Source organism: Copadichromis virginalis, linkage group LG7 (genome assembly GCF_057382275.1).
Source record: "Copadichromis virginalis isolate Kocher_CV1m ecotype Utaka linkage group LG7, C_Virginalis_male_GT1.1, whole genome shotgun sequence".
NCBI lineage: Eukaryota > Metazoa > Chordata > Actinopteri > Cichliformes > Cichlidae > Copadichromis > Copadichromis virginalis.
In genome coordinates, this window is record NC_140624.1 from 51,066,680 (window position 1) to 51,086,981 (window position 20,302).

The 20,302-nt window shown below is 43.1% G+C and overlaps 1 protein-coding gene across 3 annotated transcripts in view; it reads right to left on the reverse strand.

Moving 5' to 3' along the window:
* The window catches only part of LOC146706040 (uncharacterized), a 49,841-nt gene that overhangs the window by 19,911 nt on the left and 9,628 nt on the right, over positions 1–20,302 (reverse strand). For 2 of the 3 annotated variants that reach the window (XM_085464028.1, XM_085464029.1), the window contains exons 2-3: positions 13,141–16,928; positions 9,411–9,485 (exon numbers count right to left, since the gene is read on the reverse strand). In XM_085464028.1, the coding sequence (XP_085320154.1) occupies positions 9,411–9,485; positions 13,141–16,100 (3,035 nt within the window). In that variant the 5' untranslated portion in view covers positions 16,101–16,928. The remainder of the gene's footprint in view (positions 1–9,410; positions 9,486–13,140; positions 16,929–20,302) is intronic. The other variant, XM_085464030.1, reaches the window with a different exon arrangement.

Here is a 20,302-nt window from a genome sequence, read left to right on the forward strand (position 1 = left end):
GTTACTGTTATATAACTTTAGCATGTTTAACTTTGCAACCATGATGCTCAAGGTCATTTATTTATAAGAAAACCTTCACTTCTTTCTAAATCCAGTCTTCACTAGATAGTGAAGATTTGTGAAAAGCAACCTTAATGGGCATTCAGGTTGGAAGGCTTCAACCCCAACAACGTGTTTAATAGACACGCTGGTCCACTGTGTCCCTTTCAGGCTTTTCCTCTCCAAAATGTGAAGTTGCAGAAGTTGCTTTAAGTTGCAGTAAGCTGCATTAATAGCAGAAGGACATTTTTTATTTCAAGTCAATCGATTCTGACGATGAAGGACCCTGGAATATACTTAATAATTTTTTTGCTCACTACCAACTTTGTGGCTTTAAATATATTATCTCCCTCTGCTGGTAATGCAGGGAGATTACCAGCAAGAGATTTACCCTGCTCGTATTGCACCAATTGCATGCACTAATGCAACTTCTGCATGCGTATCCATTTCATGTTTTAGAGAGGCAAAGTGTGAAATGGACCAGCGTGTCTATTACATGTTTTGGGTGATACTGGGCTGAAGGATTGTTGCACTAACAGAATTGGCTGGTAGAATATGCCAGTTGATTTTACATGAAGTAAGGCTGATCAAAATGGTGAAGCTGTAGTGTTACTTTAATAAAAAATGGCTCTATAGCATTGTTTTTCATCTTGTCTTCCAGAGTTTAGTTTAGGAGACGTATAAACATATTTGTCTGTAATGAGAATGGAGATCACGATCTACTGATGTTTAATTTCTATCATGCCCCAGAGTTTATGTTGGAAGTGAAACACCAACCAAAGGGATATTCATACAAATTGCCAACTCAAAAACAACACTATAATGGGCCTATAAAACATTATACACTGACTTATTATCCTCAATCAAGCAGACAGTTACCACTTATATCACCCAAAATAAAGTGGTCCCCACGAATACTATTAGAGCAATGGAAAAAAGAATTCCAGAGTTGGCGTTTAGCATTTAATATCGCATCTATTGATCATCTCTGATAATGACAGAGGCACAGTGCCAAAGCAGGGAGAAGATTGAGAGTGGGTGCTAGTGGATGAGCTTTAGGGATCTAATTTAGCTGTGGGTGAGATTCTAGCCTGATTATTATTTATATGACACATCATCCACATTAGGCAGAGCTTCCCTGTTCCACATGCCACTCTTGATCTTCCTCTCTCCTCCCTGTTTCAAAGACATGGCACAATGGTGATGGGCACCATCTGGCACTTACTGTTGGCACAAGTTCGGTATGTGATTAGCAGCATTAACAAGGGTTTTCGCTCTCCTGTTTTTCTTGGTGTGTCTCTCACCCTTCTGTTTCACACCCAGGTTTATATTTGTCATTTCCACACACAAACAAACTCACGAGTGGATGGATACACATTTGTAAGGACATAAAACAATTTTATGGTTTCACATCTCCTCTGAATGGTCTGGGACAAACATGTTTTCAATGTATGCACTATGAACACGTCACATACCACGGTGCCTTTTCTGACCTAGCTGTAGTGCTGTCAGCAGTTCAAGATAAAAATTAAAAAAAAAATAAGTATGTAGAGCCAATAATGCTCTTCATGTCTATTTTCTTGTTTTCTCACTGTGAAAATCTCGTGCTCCAGCTGGCTGAACATTTCGACTGTGTAGATTCATATGAATGAGATTGATGCCTACAGTGTGTTTTCTCCCTCTCCCCCGCGAGATGCCTGTTGATCCATGGCTCAGCCCTGAAGTAAAGATGGATTACTGCAGAAGAACTGCCTGCCTTGCCCTTTACACATTTCACACACACCACTTCTCCATTATCAGGCTCATCCACGGGGGGAAGACGTGCACATGTGCACACACATGCCCCAACATCAACACAGGTCTTAAAGTTCTGATGGGGTTGTTAGCAAAAGGTCACTGTCAAGACTCTGACAAATCTTTCTTTAGAGAGACAAAAACGTGTCATATCCAGTTACATTCGCAATATACCAGGTATCAGCTTTTTGTTGTCTTTCTATCACTTTCCATTTACATGTCTCTCTCTGTTTCTCTCTCTAGTTTTTTCCCTCCATTTGCTTAGGTTGTACAGTAAAGAATTCATGCTTGTATGTTTGGATCAATTTCCCATGGAGTGCTCACACTCTGGATGTAGAAGACATCCATAAAAGCAAATCCAAGCTCAGTTATGGGCAGTTTAGATCGGGATACACCTGGATACTGGATGTTGACAGCTTTAGCCTCAGGATTCAGTTAAAATTGTTTTGACTGGTAACTAAATTATTTTTGAATATATCATGTCTAAGAGCTATTCTGTTTATTTTTGCTCTTGCAACAAAATGTTTGAATGCGGCGAACCTCCTCTTCTCCATCTTACATATTAGTCAAGCTGGTTAGTGAGAGAAAATTGATCCTCCTACTTTACTTGCTATTGTTTCCATACAACACAGATATGGTAACAGACCGATGAAAGTAGAGTCAGCTACAGTTTGTCTAGCATAAAAGTCTCACATCCGTTTCTCAAGTTAACCACAATGTTCATGTGTAAATAATCAGAATAAAAAGCTGCTGGCCTTCTGGCTCGCCCAACTCCAGCCTTTTTTTAAAAGGACATAGACATTTCCATAAAACTGGCAAATACTACAGATTCCAGAGGAATTGTATTAAAGCAGAGTTAAGCATGCTTCCAGAGACAATAGCCAACTGTGGCCACAAGATGGCAGTAATTTAAAAGATGGTGAAAAACACGCAATGACAGAAACAGAAACTTTATTTAGTGTGATGGAAGTGAAACATATAGGATCAAAGGATGTCACTGACTCACATATGATGGGATATAAAATATATTCGAGGGTGAGCTGTGCAAGTGGAACTAGTGCCCAGGGGTGACAAGCAAATTGCTAGATAAGTGGATGGACCTTAATTACATCTGCCTGCTGTTTGGTGATGAATAAGCAGGTGTTCATTGGGTCGTAGAGCTTTTTTTCTGAAAAAAAAGGGGGGGTGCGTTGCAGTTGTTGACAATGCTTTGACATCACACCAGAATGTTAAAAAAAATTGTGGACCATAAAATAAAATAAACAGTAAAAAAGAAAAAACAAGCAGAAACCTGCCACTAGACTTTACAGTTTTTTACATTTAGGACCATAGGCATGTTAGCATCAGCAGAGGAAGCTCAGTCTCAGTGGAGGGTTCTTTACACCGTCTTTGAGGTCACAAATCACAGCACTAGTACTACATTGCTCCCGAAACTGTCACTGCTGCTGCACAGATGATGTCACAGGACTGGAGGAACCCCTCAAAATAAGGACCATTCACTTAAATGATTGCAGACTTGGCCCTGCAATGTAGAAGCAAATCAGATTAATGGTGGAACAGATGGAGTTTGCTTGATTTGTGAGACTGACGCTGTATGTGACAGTCAAGTCTGGACGACGTCTGCTCACTCTCTTTTACACAAACACACTCAGGTCCCTCTGTCACTAAATTATACTTTGTATGGTTTATGTTTCATAAAAGTAGGTTTTGTGTTTCATCTTCCTCCCCGCTTTGCTCCATTGCTTCTTCAAGTACAGATGCACTCTTTTCCTCCTCCTCCTCCTCTTTCTTCCTCTCTGTATTTTTCCCCCCTGAGAATTCATTTTCTATTCTATTCAGTCAGGTCTTCTCACTCCCTGTTATGATAATGGAAGAGAATCGTCAATGTTTAATGAAAGCCTTGAGGCTACATACAGGTTCAGACATATCCTTGTGTACGTGAACATAAGAAGTTCATCTATAATTAGTTCACACATCACTGTGTTTCAAGGGGAGCTCTGTTAAATATGTGCACATCGGGGTGCAGACTTTTTTGGGACGAGTGTCTACTGATTTGCATACTGCATGTATAGTGCAATTGTTGATTTGCCTCAGTAAACTGTGCATAGAAACATGTTGGGGTCATGGTTCATTTATCTATTGAAGGGAATCCAGTGCTGTAAGTAGCAATTGTTCCCACTAAACACCTCTCTGATGTTCCTCTCATCCTTCTTTCCTGCTGCTGCTATACCCAATCCAGAGTTGCCAGTTTGCACCACTTCACCTCATCCCCATTTAGGTGTGAAATGTATTTATATTCAAGGCGGGGAGAACGGAGAAGTGGGGGCAGAGCAGAGGAAGTGACACAAGCAATCTGTGGGAAAAGGCGCCTCTTTCTGATGCCTGTAAAATAGCATATTCGTCTGGATAAAAGCAGGACAATGAGAAGCTGTCTTGTAGCTATGGGCCACAGTTAGGAACATGTGGAGAATATTTGAATTGGACTGCTATGCCCTTCTGGGCCAGATGAGAAGGTGATTCAAAGGTGGTGGAAAGAAACGTGAGACCGAGCTGTGAAGTGGCACTCTGGCGATAGGGAAGGAGACAGAAGCATATTACAGAGGCCAAGAGTAGTATGAATGAGGGCTCTATGCAACACAGCCCACAACTCTTAACACTCACTTGAGTTCCTGAAAAGACACTATGAATTTTCTTACTAGGTTCTTCACTTTAGTGTGCTTCTCTTTATTCCCTTGTTCAGCCTTTCACAGCTTGACAGAATCACAAAAAAAGCCACATGCTGTTTAAAAACAAAACAAAACAAACAAACAATCAATTTGTTCTCTCAATCAATTAATTCTGTCTGAAACTCAGCTTGCATTGTGCTGCATGTTTAATCATGCAAGGCATGCAGAGCTGCTCCATCACAGAAATCCACTGGACAAGCGTCTCTGGCAATCATCCTCCACCCATATCGAGCCAACAAAGAGATGACTCCAAGTCTCCCCCGGCACTATTATTACTTTTTAAAATCTTTTAAAGCCGTTGTGATGAATTCTTGATGTGGATTAATATTTCACTGCACACAAGAGTTAGACATTTGCGCAGGGGAAAAAGTAAGAGAAGAAGGGATGGGACACTTGCCAAATTTTTTTTTTAAAAAAAGGAGAAATTGAGATGCATTGAGAGTCATCCGCAATTCATCTCCCACGCCCAGTCTCCAGACTCTCTTATTCTCAGCCGACTCTCTCTGGGGTCTATCACAATCGAGGGACAGCGTGCGAATATCTGTCGTGCAATGTTGTGCCAGTGGAGCTGTGCGTCAGGAAGCGCTGATTCACGGTCGGTGTGTGGTGGGATTGGGGAGCGAAGAACTCTTACTGTAGGCACTGTCACAAAATGTTCATCTCAAATCATCCCGATGGATCAGTCTACGGCCCGATTCTTACGAGACACGCAAAAGAAATCCTCTGTCACCACCGTGCCTGGGCATGCATATGCATATCACTGATGTGAACAGGCACTCATTGACAATTGTTTAAAGAGTCTGACTAAATGAGAGCAATGGAGAGAAAACAATATGAGCGTGGAACAAGGCCACACACAAGATTGGCAACAAACACGAGTGATATCTCCGTGGATAAAAGTCAGCGAAAAGGAAAACAAGAAAGGCAGAAATGCTTCCTCAGCACTCCTTTTTCCCCTCAATTATCTGCTGTTCACTGAAGGCGACGAAGGTTTTGTTTTAAAGAAAGGAAAAAAAGAGCAAACTTTAGTAGACTCATAGTTCAGATGAAAACATATCGTCCACGGAGTCATTAATCCGTCTCAGAGTCGCGGTCCATCAAGCTCCTCCAGCGAAACGCGTGATCGAGCAATAGACAGAGCAGTTGCAGAGATAAAGCAGCAGAGTACAGATCTGATTAGGCTGCTGTCTCCGTACACTCCACGGGGATTAAGCACAACAGCTCCTTGTTAGACCTCCCTACTTCATTTCATACAGCACATTCGCCATTAGCAAAAAGAATAACAGGGAGAGAAGGGGGTGGGGATCACAAACGCATTCACTAATTAACACTCCTGCATGGCCACACAATCGAATTCACATTTTAATATGCAGTTAATGTGCCAGTGGTGCTGGATAAATAACATCAGATACATCATGCATTATTCGTCCTGTAAAATGAGACCTTAAAAAAAAGGCAGAACAAATGAAGTGTTTGTTTATGAACCGTGTTTGGGTACAAAATGCTCAGAATGTTTCTCTCTGTAGCCACTAGAATCTACATTTGCATGCTTAAAGTGTCATTAGCATTTTTATATAAGCTCTGCCGATGTCCTGAGAAACTAGAGAACAAAGCCCTGTGCGCAAACACACAAAGGCATGCTTAAATACACATGTATCATAACAACTTTGTGCTTAACATATTCATGATGTTGTTAGGTGTTTATGTTTTTTTAAAGAGATGCTTATCATATCCAGCTTGGTGCCTGCATTAAAGTGAGGGTTAGATTTTGTCCTTTTTTTCCTCCAAGGTTTACAATCCCACTCTTACACATATCATTACGTAACATAACTTTTTCCTAGACAATAAGTTGGATGTTTTTTTCTTTTCTTTGTTATTTCTGATTGATTACGCCTCAAACTTCCCTTTGGTAACCAGTAATTAAATTTAAAAATGTCATTGTCCTGGTCACAAAAGCAAAGTCTGAAAAGAATAATATGGATTTTCTCGACCTTTGAGGCAATCAGGAGAAAAAACACTTACTACACAGGATCAAAAGCGTAGTGTAATTGCTGTGTTTGAAAACTGCAGACTCTCTACTAGAATGTATCGTTGCATTAACTCTTTCCACCTGCAAGCTGTAAGCCAAACACTGATGATTATTGTTAATTGGATTTCAGGATCACTCAGGACAAATACTGAACTGAACTGTGTCTTTCAACTCAATTTTGCTCAGCAACACCAGGTATAAGATTTAACTCAAAATCTTTCCTTAAAATTGCAATGGAAGAAAAATCAGATTAAATGTAGATGAAATCTAACACAAAAACATACTATGGTTTCAGCTTGTGTCCATACCAGAAACAGCTGTGTGGCACAGCCAAAAAAAGCACTTTGAGTGCAGTGAATCAAAAATGCAGAAAAGTCCTCTTTTCTGCCGCTGCCCTGCCAGTGCTGGCACCAGCTCTGCCTCTGTGCCTTTTAATAATCTGGTCGCATTTTAGCAGGTTTGAAACCTGAACATTACACTGCATTATGCAGTGGAGGCTGGGGGTCATTACTAGAGGAAGAAAATCATCAGGAGAAAAATCTGCATTTGTGTAGTTTCTTGCCTTAGACCCTCACAGAGCCACTGAGGTCAGTAGTTTGAACTTTGGACCCAAACGACCAAACCATCCATCCATCCATCCATCCATCGCAAACAACCTCTGCTGGCTCCTTTTCGATGTGGCAAGCATGCAGCCACTTTTATCAAAGGCTAAGCACCAGCACCACATGCCTGAGGAACATGTACGAGCTGCCGGCCAACTAACCAAAACAACGGTTTGATTGTAGCGGTATTGACCTGCGAGCTTATCGCGACCCTTTTTATACAAGTACCTATCTGATCCGTGAAAATAAATACTCTTTATTTCGCTTTGAAATGAATCTCGGTCACATCACTCGGCTAAAATTTGTTGCGGCTGACTTGTCAATGACAAATAGTCTTGCACAAAAATTCTGAAATGGAATTCATTTTTCTGAATAAACTCCCATCTCAGCTTTTCAACTAGATTGGCAGAGTGGGGCGTGCTGAGCTGGGCTTTTCTTCGAAGACTAAGATTCCAAGAAGCTTCTTAATTGATGAAATCTGCCTTTTCAGATTTCAGGGCTTTTCCATCACTCACTTTTTCAGGCTACGCTTTATCTTCACCTTCTTCTGTACTGCTGCCAACTTCTCTTTTTCTAAACTCGGCTCTACTTGAGTCGCAGAGAAAAGAGAATCCCCCCCCCCCCCTTTCAAAGCAGGAAAATCCTCTTGTCACACATGGAAAGAAGCATGTCGACTCGGCGGCAGATTGACTGATAAGTCCTCATCTGACCATAAAACCGAGGCTTGTGATGTCATCGGCAGGTCGCAGTATTAAGTCAAATATTTCAGAACTGCTACCCGAGAGAAAAAAAACTGCGAAGAACATCCCAGAGTGATAACTTTTGAATCTCTCTTCTTTTTTTTACTTTAACATTAGGAAGTGTCGCTGCTTCAGACATTCCTGAGGAGTAATGTGGCAATATTTCAAGATGAACCCCTATTTAGCTTCCAACTCAATCACTTTTCTTATAGGCCTCTTCTCCCTCTTTTCATCTTTCATTTTAAATCTCTCTTTTCTCTTAGATCTCTCTGTTTTTTATTTTCTTTTTTGCTTTCTTGTCCTCAACTGTCGCCCCCACTGTCTTTTCCATGTGTTTTGACAGAGGGGCTCTCCACACACAGTATAATTACTGAATACAATCAGATTAGGATAATAGTTTGATTGAATCATTTATGTGGTTTACAGTAACTAAGCTTCAGTTATAATGCCATTTGCTTGATAATGGAGTTAAGGTCGAGGATACGTCGCAGCTACAGGAAACACCTTATTAATAAAATAATAAGCAAAATAATAAATAACAAACGAGCGAGTGGGCACGGAATCGAATCACTGGAAGTAATCAGTCTGAGGTGAATGTATGTCACTTTTCGCCGCTCCAGACCACAATTAAAAAGACTGATGATGAATTTTGTCTCCTTAATTGAGTTATTCGTTCGCAGATTTATGAAATCATTTCTTAGCCCCCATCCGAGGTGTTTAAATGAAAGTTTTAATAATCAGAGTACTGCTTTAATCCTGCCATAATCAAATTACATCCACGCATGCAAGCACTCTTGTCACCCCTCCTATTCTATCATGGGTTTCATTTCTCCTCTTGTCTCCTCTCTGAAGGACCCCCTCCCCTCCCCCACAGTTTTTGACATGTAGAAGCAGGAGACACGGATTTCAATTTTGTCACAATCCCCACTTTTCTGTTCTTTTTTCACCCTCTCACAAAGTGTGAAATCCTGTTTGTTAATTGACTGATTTTAATTCAAATCTCAGAGCAGAATGATTCTGGAGTCACTCTATGTGTGTGTGAGTGCCTGTGTGTGTCTAAAAGAGAGATGACGAGAGTTGAAAAATGAGAGGAGCAAAAAGGGGAGAGGGAGGGGGAAAAAGTGGTTTGAACACAGGTGCATGACTTAAGTCTGTGTTTCTTGTTTAGCCTATTAATTTAGAGGAGGAGCAGGAGAATGATTGCGATTAATGCAGCTCTTATAAATGCGTTCAGTGATCAAAACTGGCAGCGGTGTTTATGCAACGAGTGGCCATACTCAGAGTGCTTCATATCCGTCCGTGCTGTCACACAGAGCAGAATGGCAATCCTACCAAGCCATAAAACTGAACTTCTGATGTGACTCAAAGTGACAGCGTGATGCACATAACTGTGCACCGACACAAGCTCTGTGCTCTCGGTGCTCACGTGTGATGCAAGCAATAAACAGTCAGATTTCCAAATACGTATACATCCACGTACCTGTAGATGATGCATGCGCAGTCCCTGCAGGTCCCACAGTTCTCGATGTCCTGTCCGGTTCTGTAGGAATGTCTTCTGTTGAGAAGCGCAGAGATGACATATCAGGGGAACAAAATCAAAGAGGAATGGTTTTGTGTTTGTGTGAGCCCACAAAGACATATTGAGGTTATCATTTTCCCTCGCTGAGTCGAATTTTTGGCACACGAAGTCCTGAATATAAACCAATCTCCTCCCTGAAATCACCCCTGATCATTTTTTAATGAACGATACCCCTTCCAACGGGCTCGGTCGGTTACGTAAACCATGAGTCACTATATCACTCCAGGCATAAAATAATGCTTATGAGGTAGAAGTCAAGTCTGCGTGCACAAGGCCGGGGACTGAATTTAAATACTGGAACATGCAAGATGTGTCACTTTATGAGACAGAGGGCTGTTCAGTCACATGTTCAGATGTCTTCAAAGGGCTGGCATTAGTGTTAACACTGTGATTTGGATTACGCTGCTCAGACATCAGTCAAGTCTTTCCATGGATTCACAGACACGCATCCCTTCCTGTGTATCCATGATTTTTCTTTCGCGTCCCCCCCGCAAACATGTACTATTTTGGAATGATAAGGCAGAAGAAATTACTAAGCTGCTTACAATGTAGGAAGCAGATTAATTAAAGACTTGATGAGAATGGCTTTACACTAAAGAGGCATGGAGCATCTGAAACCACTTGATGACAATCTCTCCCGCCTGCTGCATACATGCATGAGGAACAAGGCTTCGCGAAATAGGTGCGCCCAAACTCCCATAAGCCTCCCCGTGGTCTGACATGAGATCAGTTCCTCAGCATATTGAGAGCTGACACTTGCCTGACTGACATGAGACGTCGTAAAAATAACTACAGATGCTCCCCTGCTTTCTGCTGCTGCTCAATCTGGTGTTGCGTTTTCCTCTTTCTGTCGCTCAACCTGCCGTTTTAGCTTTTGCCTTTTTCACTCTGACCAAATTTATATTGTGTTCTGTCCACAGAGCTTTGTATTGACACTGTGTGCAGTAGGGGGATTGGCTATAAATAGAGGAGCTTCATCACAGCAAGGCTTAGGCGCAACAACCATCTATCTGTAATATTCAGAGCACACGATGCTGGAAAGTTATTACTGCTGGGCTGTGGATATTCCCTTTTTGGTGAAGAATAATCTGTCTACAACAACCCACTTGTCTGCTCCGTTCCATGAGAGAAGAGATAGTCTATTAGTGCAAAGCGCTGTTATGTCTGGCTTTGATATCTATCCATCTTTCTAAATTTAATAAAGGCTGAGCGATTGACTGTTAAAAATTAACAGATGGCTTCTCACACTGTGCTTGGAACTGTGCTGCAAGGCTCTGGTAGCCTTGGGTTTACAGTTCCATTAGCCCAAGGGTTGCAGTCATTTCATATTTACAGCTTCAGTTGTGGGATAGCTCCTCTTTTAGCCCAGGGCTTTCACACTACTTTTAAAACCAAACAAGCCCTTTTGAGGCTCTTGATTTAACCCCAGGCAGCAGCACCTTTCACACTACTGGTAACACTACCTTTGGAAACCACCTTGGGCACGTGGTGCCAAAGAACAATGGTGTAATCCGGGGCCATCTTCACTAGTGTGTGAAATTTCTAGAATTAAATTCCAGACTGTGTGATTTTTTTAAAAAGGCCAACAGCCTTTTTTAATAGCAAGCTCAGGAAATGAGCTCTACTTGCGGAACAGTCCAGCAAACTATTAAAATGTGCTGACCCTGCTGTCATGTAAGATTTGCGCATGTATGTGTATTGCATATTTTTAGAGTTTGGGCTCAACAAGCTTCGGTTGTTCCCAGTTGCTTTGGCTCAATTCTTCAATAACAGTCCAAACTGTCACACACAATATCTGAAAACCTTCAGCTTTAAATGTATGCACATCAAAGAGAGTATTTCTCTTTGTTATCGTCTGTTATTTAGCATTTGCTAATATCTTTTAGGACATTTAAGCAAATAGCTAACAACCTTGGCATGTCTTTGTAATTAAAAGTAGACTTTTTTGTGTTTGGTGGTGGTCAGAAGGCCCGGTGGCGCCAGTGTTCGGCAGCCTCGCCTCTGTCAGTGCGCCCCAGGGTGGCTGTGGCTACAATGTAGCTTGCCATCACCAGTGTGTGAATGTGTGTGTGAATGGGTGGATGACTGAATGTGTAAAGCGCTTTGGGGTCCTTAGGGACTAGTAAAGCGCTATTATAAATACAGGCCATTTACCATTTTTTAAAAAATAGTTTTGCACTTTATTATGTATGTCATTAAATGCAGAATAGTCCACCAGAAAACCAAAATCTGGTGATCCAGGTGTATGTATATATTTTATAGAGCTTGAGAGCAACAGAGTTACAACAGTTTGTTAACACTGAAGAGCCAACTCATTTTATAGGGCAAGCAGCCTGCCATGAATGTAAGAAGATCCAGGAGAGTGCAGAGGACGGATGCGGCATTCAATGGTTCTTTCTCTTTTACACTGAAAGCGAACACATTAGGTGTGAGGTGGCTGAGAATCTGTGGCCAACAGAGTAACAGGATGTCCAGTGATTCCAGCACTGTTTATTGATGTAGAATACTAGAAAACCGTGTCTTGTTTCCACGCTATGTGCTTAAAGCGATGACAATCTATGTGGTGGTGGTGGTGGTGGTGGTGGTGGGGGGGGGGTGGGGTCTTTGCAATTATGTTTACATTTTACGGTCTGTTTACTGCAATTTACTATGTTGTATGATAATTGCAGGAAATTTTTATTCATCACATTACATGCTAATGTATGTGTACTTTTGCTCTACAAAGTATGCAATAAACACTGCATGATAAATCATCTGAATTCACTTTGATACACAACAGCACTCAGTTATCATCAGGAAAATAAGCCGAATGCAATATAGTCAATAGAAACACTGTCAATAGAAACATGTAGAACAAAACTTTTTAGGGAAATTAGAAGATGAGGAAATCACTTGTAGAGTTATTTCGACCAAATACCGAAACATTCTGATGACTCTGGTTTACACAGTGTCAAATGAGCTTGTCATTTTTTGGCAGGAGTAACTTATTCATTGAGACAAAAGCCTATTCTGAAAGGTTCGGGTCACGTTACAGTCTTTTGCAGGTTAACTATGGTGTTTTTTCTATGTTTGAGAGAAACTGTAAAATGTCAATTATCAGTTGTTATTGTGGCAAAAAAATACAGCCAGTAGATCATCAACAAATAGGCTTAGTAGTACATTATTGCTTTATAAATCAGATGAACCCAGGTGCATATGAGACTTGTGCTTTCTCTTTGTTTTCTATTACTGTTGATATGAAGTTTATTGTTGACTGGTTGTTTGGTTATGTTATAGTAATCCACAAAGTCACCAAAGTCTCAAGTGAAGCACTTAAAGATCATAGTTTTAATTTAAACAGACTTGTTCATAATAATCACAATTTAGAAGTCTCAGTTTTCTGTCTTACCAGGGTGAAACGTACACTGGAGAGTTTATGTGTTATTCATGTGGCTTACATAAAAGTCACTTTCTGTCAACCAGTGATCAGAAAGAATGATACTGCACCTCCTGGCTTACTAGTGGGTACAGCAGGGTGCGCGTGATCTGTGGGTGACAACTGATAACAGTCATTTAATTGTCTAATAACATTCAAAGCAGGTTCACTTTTTCATTATGTAAATTGTCTCACTGAAATTAAATATAGCCTCACCCATCTCTCTCAGCTTCCTTCTTCTCAAGGTCTTGAATGACATCCAGCAGGACCTTAATGGTGTTCTGGCTGGTCTCCAGGACCCCCTCCAGGCTGTGAAGTTGAGTCTGCAAGCTACGAATATCATGCAGAGGGCCATTGGGACTCAAGAGCTTTTCTGTCACCCTGGATGGGTCCAATTTACACCTGGCCCCAGACACCAACCCTCCCAGAATTTCCTGGACCTGTCTCAGAGTATCAGCCTGGGTGGCAGTCAGGGGCCCAGCTGTAGGCCGCCCCCCAGAAGCAGAGCAGCCCCTGGATCCAGAGCATCCCTGCTGATTTGGAGGGAGAGCGTGTTGGCTGTTGGGGGTGTTCGGCCTGACGTTGGCTCCTGAGCAGAGCATTTTGTGTAGCGCCCCAAGCTGAGCCTGGGCTGAGCTAAGACAGCTGGGCTTAAAACAGGCCTTGGCAGGAGAGGAGGAGGAGGAGGAGGACTGCTTCTCTCCCTTCATCACAGCAACTGGCGGAGTTTGAGCTCTGTGCTTCAGAGAGCTGGCTCTCTCACAGAGCTTTGGTGAGTCTTTTATATCCTCCTTTTTTTCCTTCTCTCTATCTTTATCTTTGTTGCTGACCTTGCTGTCTGCCCTGAGCATGGGTGTTCGGACTGCAGGACCTGGCGGATCATTTCCCTTTTTTCGTGGTGTGTATGGTGGAGGCGGTGGAGGAGGAGGTGGAAGTCGAATGCCCCTCTTATCCTGAGCATTGTACGGGGTCTGAGAAGGGGGGGTGTACGGTGGTGCAGCACGAAATGTGGAAGAGTACAGAGGAATGGCTTTAGTTGGTGTTGCACATTGTTGAACATTTGCAAGAGTGGACACATAGGTTTTCACAAGCGGAGGCGGAGAAGTGCAAGATTTCAGTTTTGGGACGGGGGAGGAATAAGGGGTTATGCCTGTGCAAGCAGAAGAGGTATTTTGCAAAGTTTGACATGGGATGTTGCAATGAGAGACAGTTTGAATAACTGTGGCATAAGAAGGTGCAGTTGGGTTCAAGTGAGGTGCATGGGGACCAACTGCATGTGTAGTTGTGTAATATGATATGGATGTGCAAGATATGGCAGTTTGAGTAACAAATGTACAGGGAGTTACATTTGATGAAGGTGTAGCATTTGATGCTGCTGATGGTGGTTGATGTATTACATTTGGGGCAGGGGTTGGCTGTTTGGTGGGATCAGCAGGAGTTACAATGGGTGTTATAGTTGGGGTAGAGGTGGAGCAGGTTAACTGAGGGAATGACACCACGTTTGACATAAGGGGGGTGCAGTTTTGGGTGGGGCATGGCGATGCAGCTGAAGAAGCACTGGAGCAGACTGCGGCTGTGCTGGGTGTTGTTGGTGGGGACACAACAGTGTAATAGGGGACTGGGAGTTGGGTAACAGTAGGTACAGAAGTGGCGCAAGGAATGGAAAGTGCTTTGGGAGGAGGTGGGGCTGTGGAAGCTAACTTGGCTGGAGAAGTACAAGGTAGCTTTGTGCAGTGCTCAGGAGTTTGTATTGGTGCACTTGTAGGTGGGGGAGATGTACAATAAGGCACAGTAGTTGTTTGGGTAGTAGGAGGGTCTGGAGTCACTGTTGGGGATATAGGCTTGCACAGAATTTGCACTGAGCTGGGTGATGGTATTAAAGGTGGGGAAGCAAACGGGCTTTTAGTTTGTGTCTGTGTAGTGGAAAGTTTACGATCAGGAGAAGAGTGACTGGGAGAGCTTGTTTGTATTTGAGCGGTACACTGTTGAGCATTCAGAGGTAGGGTTGGATTGGTACTGGTGGTCTGAATTTGGGTTGTGCATTGTTCCTCACTTGAAGGTGGAGAATGGTGATTTTCAGTTTGACTCTGGGCGGTGCTGTACCTTGAACTTAAAGGAGGGGGTGGGCTCTCAGTCTGAACTTGAGTGGTACAGAGTTTGGTATTTGAAGGGGGTGGGGATGGACGGGGACTTTCAGTCTGTGTGGGAGTGGTGCAGTAGTGCACTTCCTTTCCAGGATCACTCGTTGTCCTATTTAGACGCTTTCTCCTCCTGATCGCTGAGGGAGTAATGCTTCCCTGACGTTTGGGGCCATCTCGGCAGGATACAGAGGAACAGTGGTATGGCTCAGCATTTTGAAGGACTAAAGGGGGGCAGCTGTGCCTTGAGGGTTTTACAGCAGACTTAATTTCGGTCCTTGATACTTTAGACCTTCGTTCCACCACAGTTCGCTCCCCTGGGCCAGGAGGGCCGTTCTGATCTTTGGACGCAGGTAACAACACATGGTTGTGAGTAAGGAACTCGTCTTGAGAGTCATGTTCGTCATCCCCATCCACCCCAACTGAGTCCCCAAGGCTGTGGCTACGAGTGTGGGAGGAAGGGAGAGATTGGGGCTTTTTCAGGCATGGGGAGGTCTGAATGGCTGTGCTGGTGCTTGTACTCGGCCTGCGTGTCATTGGCAAGGTTAGGGAGTTAGCCTGCGGTGGTGCCCAGGTTCGACGTGTAGGACCAGGTGTCAATGGATGAGGAGGCGCTCGAGCTAAAAAGGCAGCCACCACCTCTATAGTGCTCGCCATGTCACCACGCACAGCCCCAACCACAGAGGTTTGGCCAGGTAGATCCTTGGTCTGTGGCCTGTCCCTGTCAGTCCATGGCAGGGGGGACCTGCTGCTGTGTTTGCGAAGAGGATGTGGACTGTCACAGTCTTTGACAGGCTTCTGATGGCTATTGTTTTCCCCTGTTCCACTATTGCCACTGCTGCTGCTACCATCCTCCAGGTCTTTGAAGCGGACCTGGTGGGTGCGGTTGCGGCGCCGCTTGAGGCGACTTTCGATATCGGGGGAGTCTCGATTGAGAAGCACAGAGCGCACGGTCATTGTCCCAGGTAACTTGTCTGCCAAGCTGCTCTTGCCATTGGTCTGGCCTGTGAGCAAGTGGTCAGGCTCTTTGCTCACCATTTCTCCAGCCTCTGTCGCTCCCACAACATCCACACACTGTGAAGGCAGGTTGCTGTTGTGGAGAATCTCTTGTGTTAGTGTGTCAACAAGGAAAGCGATCGCTCCATCACTATATATTCAGTGTAACAGTGAGAGATCTATACGATTGACTGACTACGTTTCACTTTCATCCCAGAAAATACTGTAGATGTAGCAGTCTCTATACAGTATTGCATTTAGCTGCTCAGCTCATCTGTACACCAAGGACTTCCTTTGCAAATAAGATTGTCCTCAAGAAAAGATGGATTACCATTTTCCCAATTCAAGGTATAGTATAGATATCTGTGAGAAAACTTGTCTTAAACTTCCCTTTAAAATCTTATATAAAAATAAATATATGCAGCATCAAATATTCTTTAAAATGTCCATGCTGTTTCATGTCTTCTGAAGTTGTACATGTATTTTTTTGCCTCTTATTCACATTTCTCTTTAACGTTCCAGCAAGAAGAACTCTTGCAGAGGCCAGGGAGGTTACCTGCAGATAAGTGGAGAGGAAGGGAATGCAGCCTATCCTTTGTCTGTCCATCACATTGGCTGGTCTACTTGGCAGCCTGTCCTTCTCCACCTGCTTTGTCCCCTGGGCCCTCAGGAGATTGGATGGCCAAAGTACGGGATTGGCTTGACTGCGTTCCCATAATGATCTGGTCTTTTTAAACTTTTTTTTTTGGTCTCTTCTGCTTCCTTTTTTAAATTTTTTTTTATCACTTTCTTTTTCTCTCTCTGCTTCTTTCTTTTCTCAGCTCTTCTCTCCGTGACTCATTCTCTCATGGTCGAAGGCAGCATGAGTTCCTAAAGAGAGGAGAAAGATAAAGAGAGAGACGAATAAGAGACTGCAATTGTTTCCATATTATTGTGCTTCAGTTTCCATCGAAACACAATGTGCTCGTTCCTCCCGATAATGAAGAAGATGTAAGATAGGCAGCTATTTTGAAATGCATGAGAGCGGGGGTCAACACAGAATGGGAAAAGGAGACATGAATTCAGAAAAAGTGCTGAAAGGATGGAGGTTGGAAAAGAGAGAGAAAAAAAGGCTCGGTGTATCATCAGCAGTGGAGAAATGTAAACTGAAAACAAGTGAAAAGAGATTGTAATTAAGGCCTATTCACACTGGCCAAGGGGGGTGTATAATGTTTCATTCCTTTTTTACGCTCTTTCCTCTCAGTATTGTTAAAAGTAGCCGTGTTTTAGTGACAGCAATAATTTTTGCATTGAGTATCACTTCTGCTCATGGGCACACAGTACGACTGTTGTCGTATTCCTTGGATTTCTCTTTTTCCTCCATGTTTTACAGTCTGTTGCCCTGTTATCAGTTCTTGATGATCTGCCATGGTGACATCCTCTCTGATTCATCTGGTCATTTTGTGACAGTCTGTCCACCATGCTGCAGTTAGTAGTATGTTCTCGTCACCCCGATTCCGTGCTCTGTTTTTGACGATCTATGGCCTTGATACATGCAGTATATATCACTTCATTTCCTGTCTGCGAAACAGGCAGCCGGGCGTGATGCTGTCATTTGCCTTACACGATCTATGGATCTGTTCCTCGTTATCTCCCCGTGATAGCCTCTGACACTGACAGGCTCGGGCTAATTCTGTTGTGCGAGTGTGACTGGCTGTTACTCTGTTCCCCTCACCCCACCCACCCTCCCATCTTCTGTGGGAGGGGTAATTAGTGACTCCTTCACAGCTCCCAGGTTATTTAGGGAGAGAGATACCCGAGGGGCTGCCACTTTTATTTACATCCACTGTTTTCCTCGCTTTCCTCTCTTTTCTTTCCACTGAAGAGGAGGATCTTTGGCACAACTGCCCCCACCCTCCTCCCTCCCTCCCTCCCTCCCTCCCTCCCGTCAACCTCTTTAAAAACATGGTTATTTGGATTAATCATGATTAAAGTCACAGCAGATAGAGCCTTGAGGGGAAATATCAACCATGCACACTGTGATATATTAATGGATTTAGAAACAAACCGCGGGATTCCTTCTCATTTTACTTTCTTATCGCCGCCATGTATACAGATGAGCCGCTTAACTATGAATCACCCGGAAAAAACAAATGACTCTGAGTTGAGGCACACATTTTTTCAAATGCGGGCGTGGGTGACGGTGCACTACGGAGGCTCAAGAACACAAGCTACGGTTCATCTATAGCATAGAAACTTCTGTTCATTTGACCTTGATGGTGATTTCTCCTTTCCTCACTTCTCCCTGGATAAATTAGTGGTTCCACCCTTCCTGTGTTTTTCATTAATATCCAATTTCACTCCGGTCGATGGTCTACCCATTTCTTGTACGAAGCAGCCTTTCAACCTTCACCCTGACAGATTTCCCTCTACGTATCATAGGGCCATTACCCTTACTCATTCTGGACGTGTCACCCTGAGCACACCTTCCTTTCATCTTTCTCCCATCTGGCCGTTCTCCTTTTTTTACCCACTCTCAGCTCTATCTTTCTATCTTTATTTCCCAATCTACCGAATGCTTTGCAGCAATCTCTTCTGCTGCCTCTTTTTGTCTAGTGCTTTCCACAGTTCATCCCCCTCACTCTGCAAACTACCCTCGGATCAAAATTTACGCTGACAGTTTAATGAATCCCCCTCTTAATGCTGCATGGGCTTACCGCTAGGGCTGAGGGCAGCTCTTTTGCACATGTGACATTTCCATGTTGAGCTTTATTGGAAGACAAGAGATAAATCACCAGGGAAGAGGTGGAAGGTGTGCAGTGGCATAATCCTAGCAAGGGTCGTAACTCTTAGCAGTTATTGTTTAGGATGTACCATAGTCTCTTTGCAAAGGTTTTGCTCCTATTCTCTTTCCTGTGTGTGTGTGTGTGTGTGTGTGTGTGTGTGTGTGTGTGTGTGTGTGTGTGTGTGTGTGTGTGTGTGTGTGTGTGTGCATCATGAAAATGCTAAGGTCACATCTGATCATCCCGTGCTAAGCTGTTGTGACTCTTAGAAACGCATCTGAACATTCAAAATAGAAGAAGTCAAGATTGGTTCCACAGATATAATAACATTCTGATTATTTCAAGGATACCGAGAACTGTATCCATGCCAGTAGCACACTTTTGGGTCCAACTATGCAGAGGGGATGGGAGGTGTCATGGATTGGATTGTTATGTAAAGACATGTCAGATCAGATTGTCTAGGCACGCTTAAAATTTGTCAGAGAGGACTGCGATGAAGAGGAGGCAGAAAGAGGAAGAGGAAGGAGAGGAGGTAGACATGCTGGGATATATTTAGAGATGCTATGAGACACATAGCAAAGCAAGAGGAGTAGGAATTGGAATAAGTAGGAGGGAGGAAGAGGCGGAGGGAGACAGACAGGCAGAGGGGGGGCAAAAGCAGGAGGAAGCAACCCCTGGCAGCAGAGGAAATGTCATGGTTAGGGTTCAGTGAAGTGGTAAATCAGGAGCATCAGCGTGTGGGCATTTAAGGGAGAAGTGGAGAGGAACTAAGAAAAGCTATATGATCAGCTATCGGTCCTGTAAGCACACGGAGGTTAAGAGTTATACCTGTGCTTTGTCACAGAAATTTACACCACGGTCGGCTCAGAGACGAGATGCAAAATGCATAAGCCGTTTTGGTGTTTGTGTTCTTGTCCAAAGAGATTTCCAATTCAAGAGCAGCTCCTTGGGAGTTGCCTGCAGATGACTACTTTGTTAGGTAAGCACTGAGTGTAGTACAGCTCAGCAATCTCACAAACAAAGGGATGTTCAGTTTTATCTAATACAATAAAACCAGCAAGTGCATTTAAAAATGCAAATAAAAGGCTTTTGCATGCACGCGCAAATCAACAGCCTAGAATTATATATAGGTTTAACATATTATTATTATTAGAAGCAAGGGAGTATATGAAGTAAAGCAAGTAAAAGTATTGTCCTCGGTGCTGGTACTTAAATTAGAAAACGGTACTACTGCTGTAGCTGCCTCTCACCGCTGAAAGTCTTGAGCCAGATTATGCTTAACAGCAAATTAAATTAAACAAACACAAATTAAATTATGATTCTTAATTCATTAGATACCCAACGCAACACGGCGAACACAGCCATTGTCATTCCTGTCAGACACTTGTGTAATAGCGTCTGAATGTAAATGCTGGTTTGTTTGATTATGACTATGTAGGCTACTGGCATTCCAATTTGACCAGCTTCAATCTTGGCAAGCTG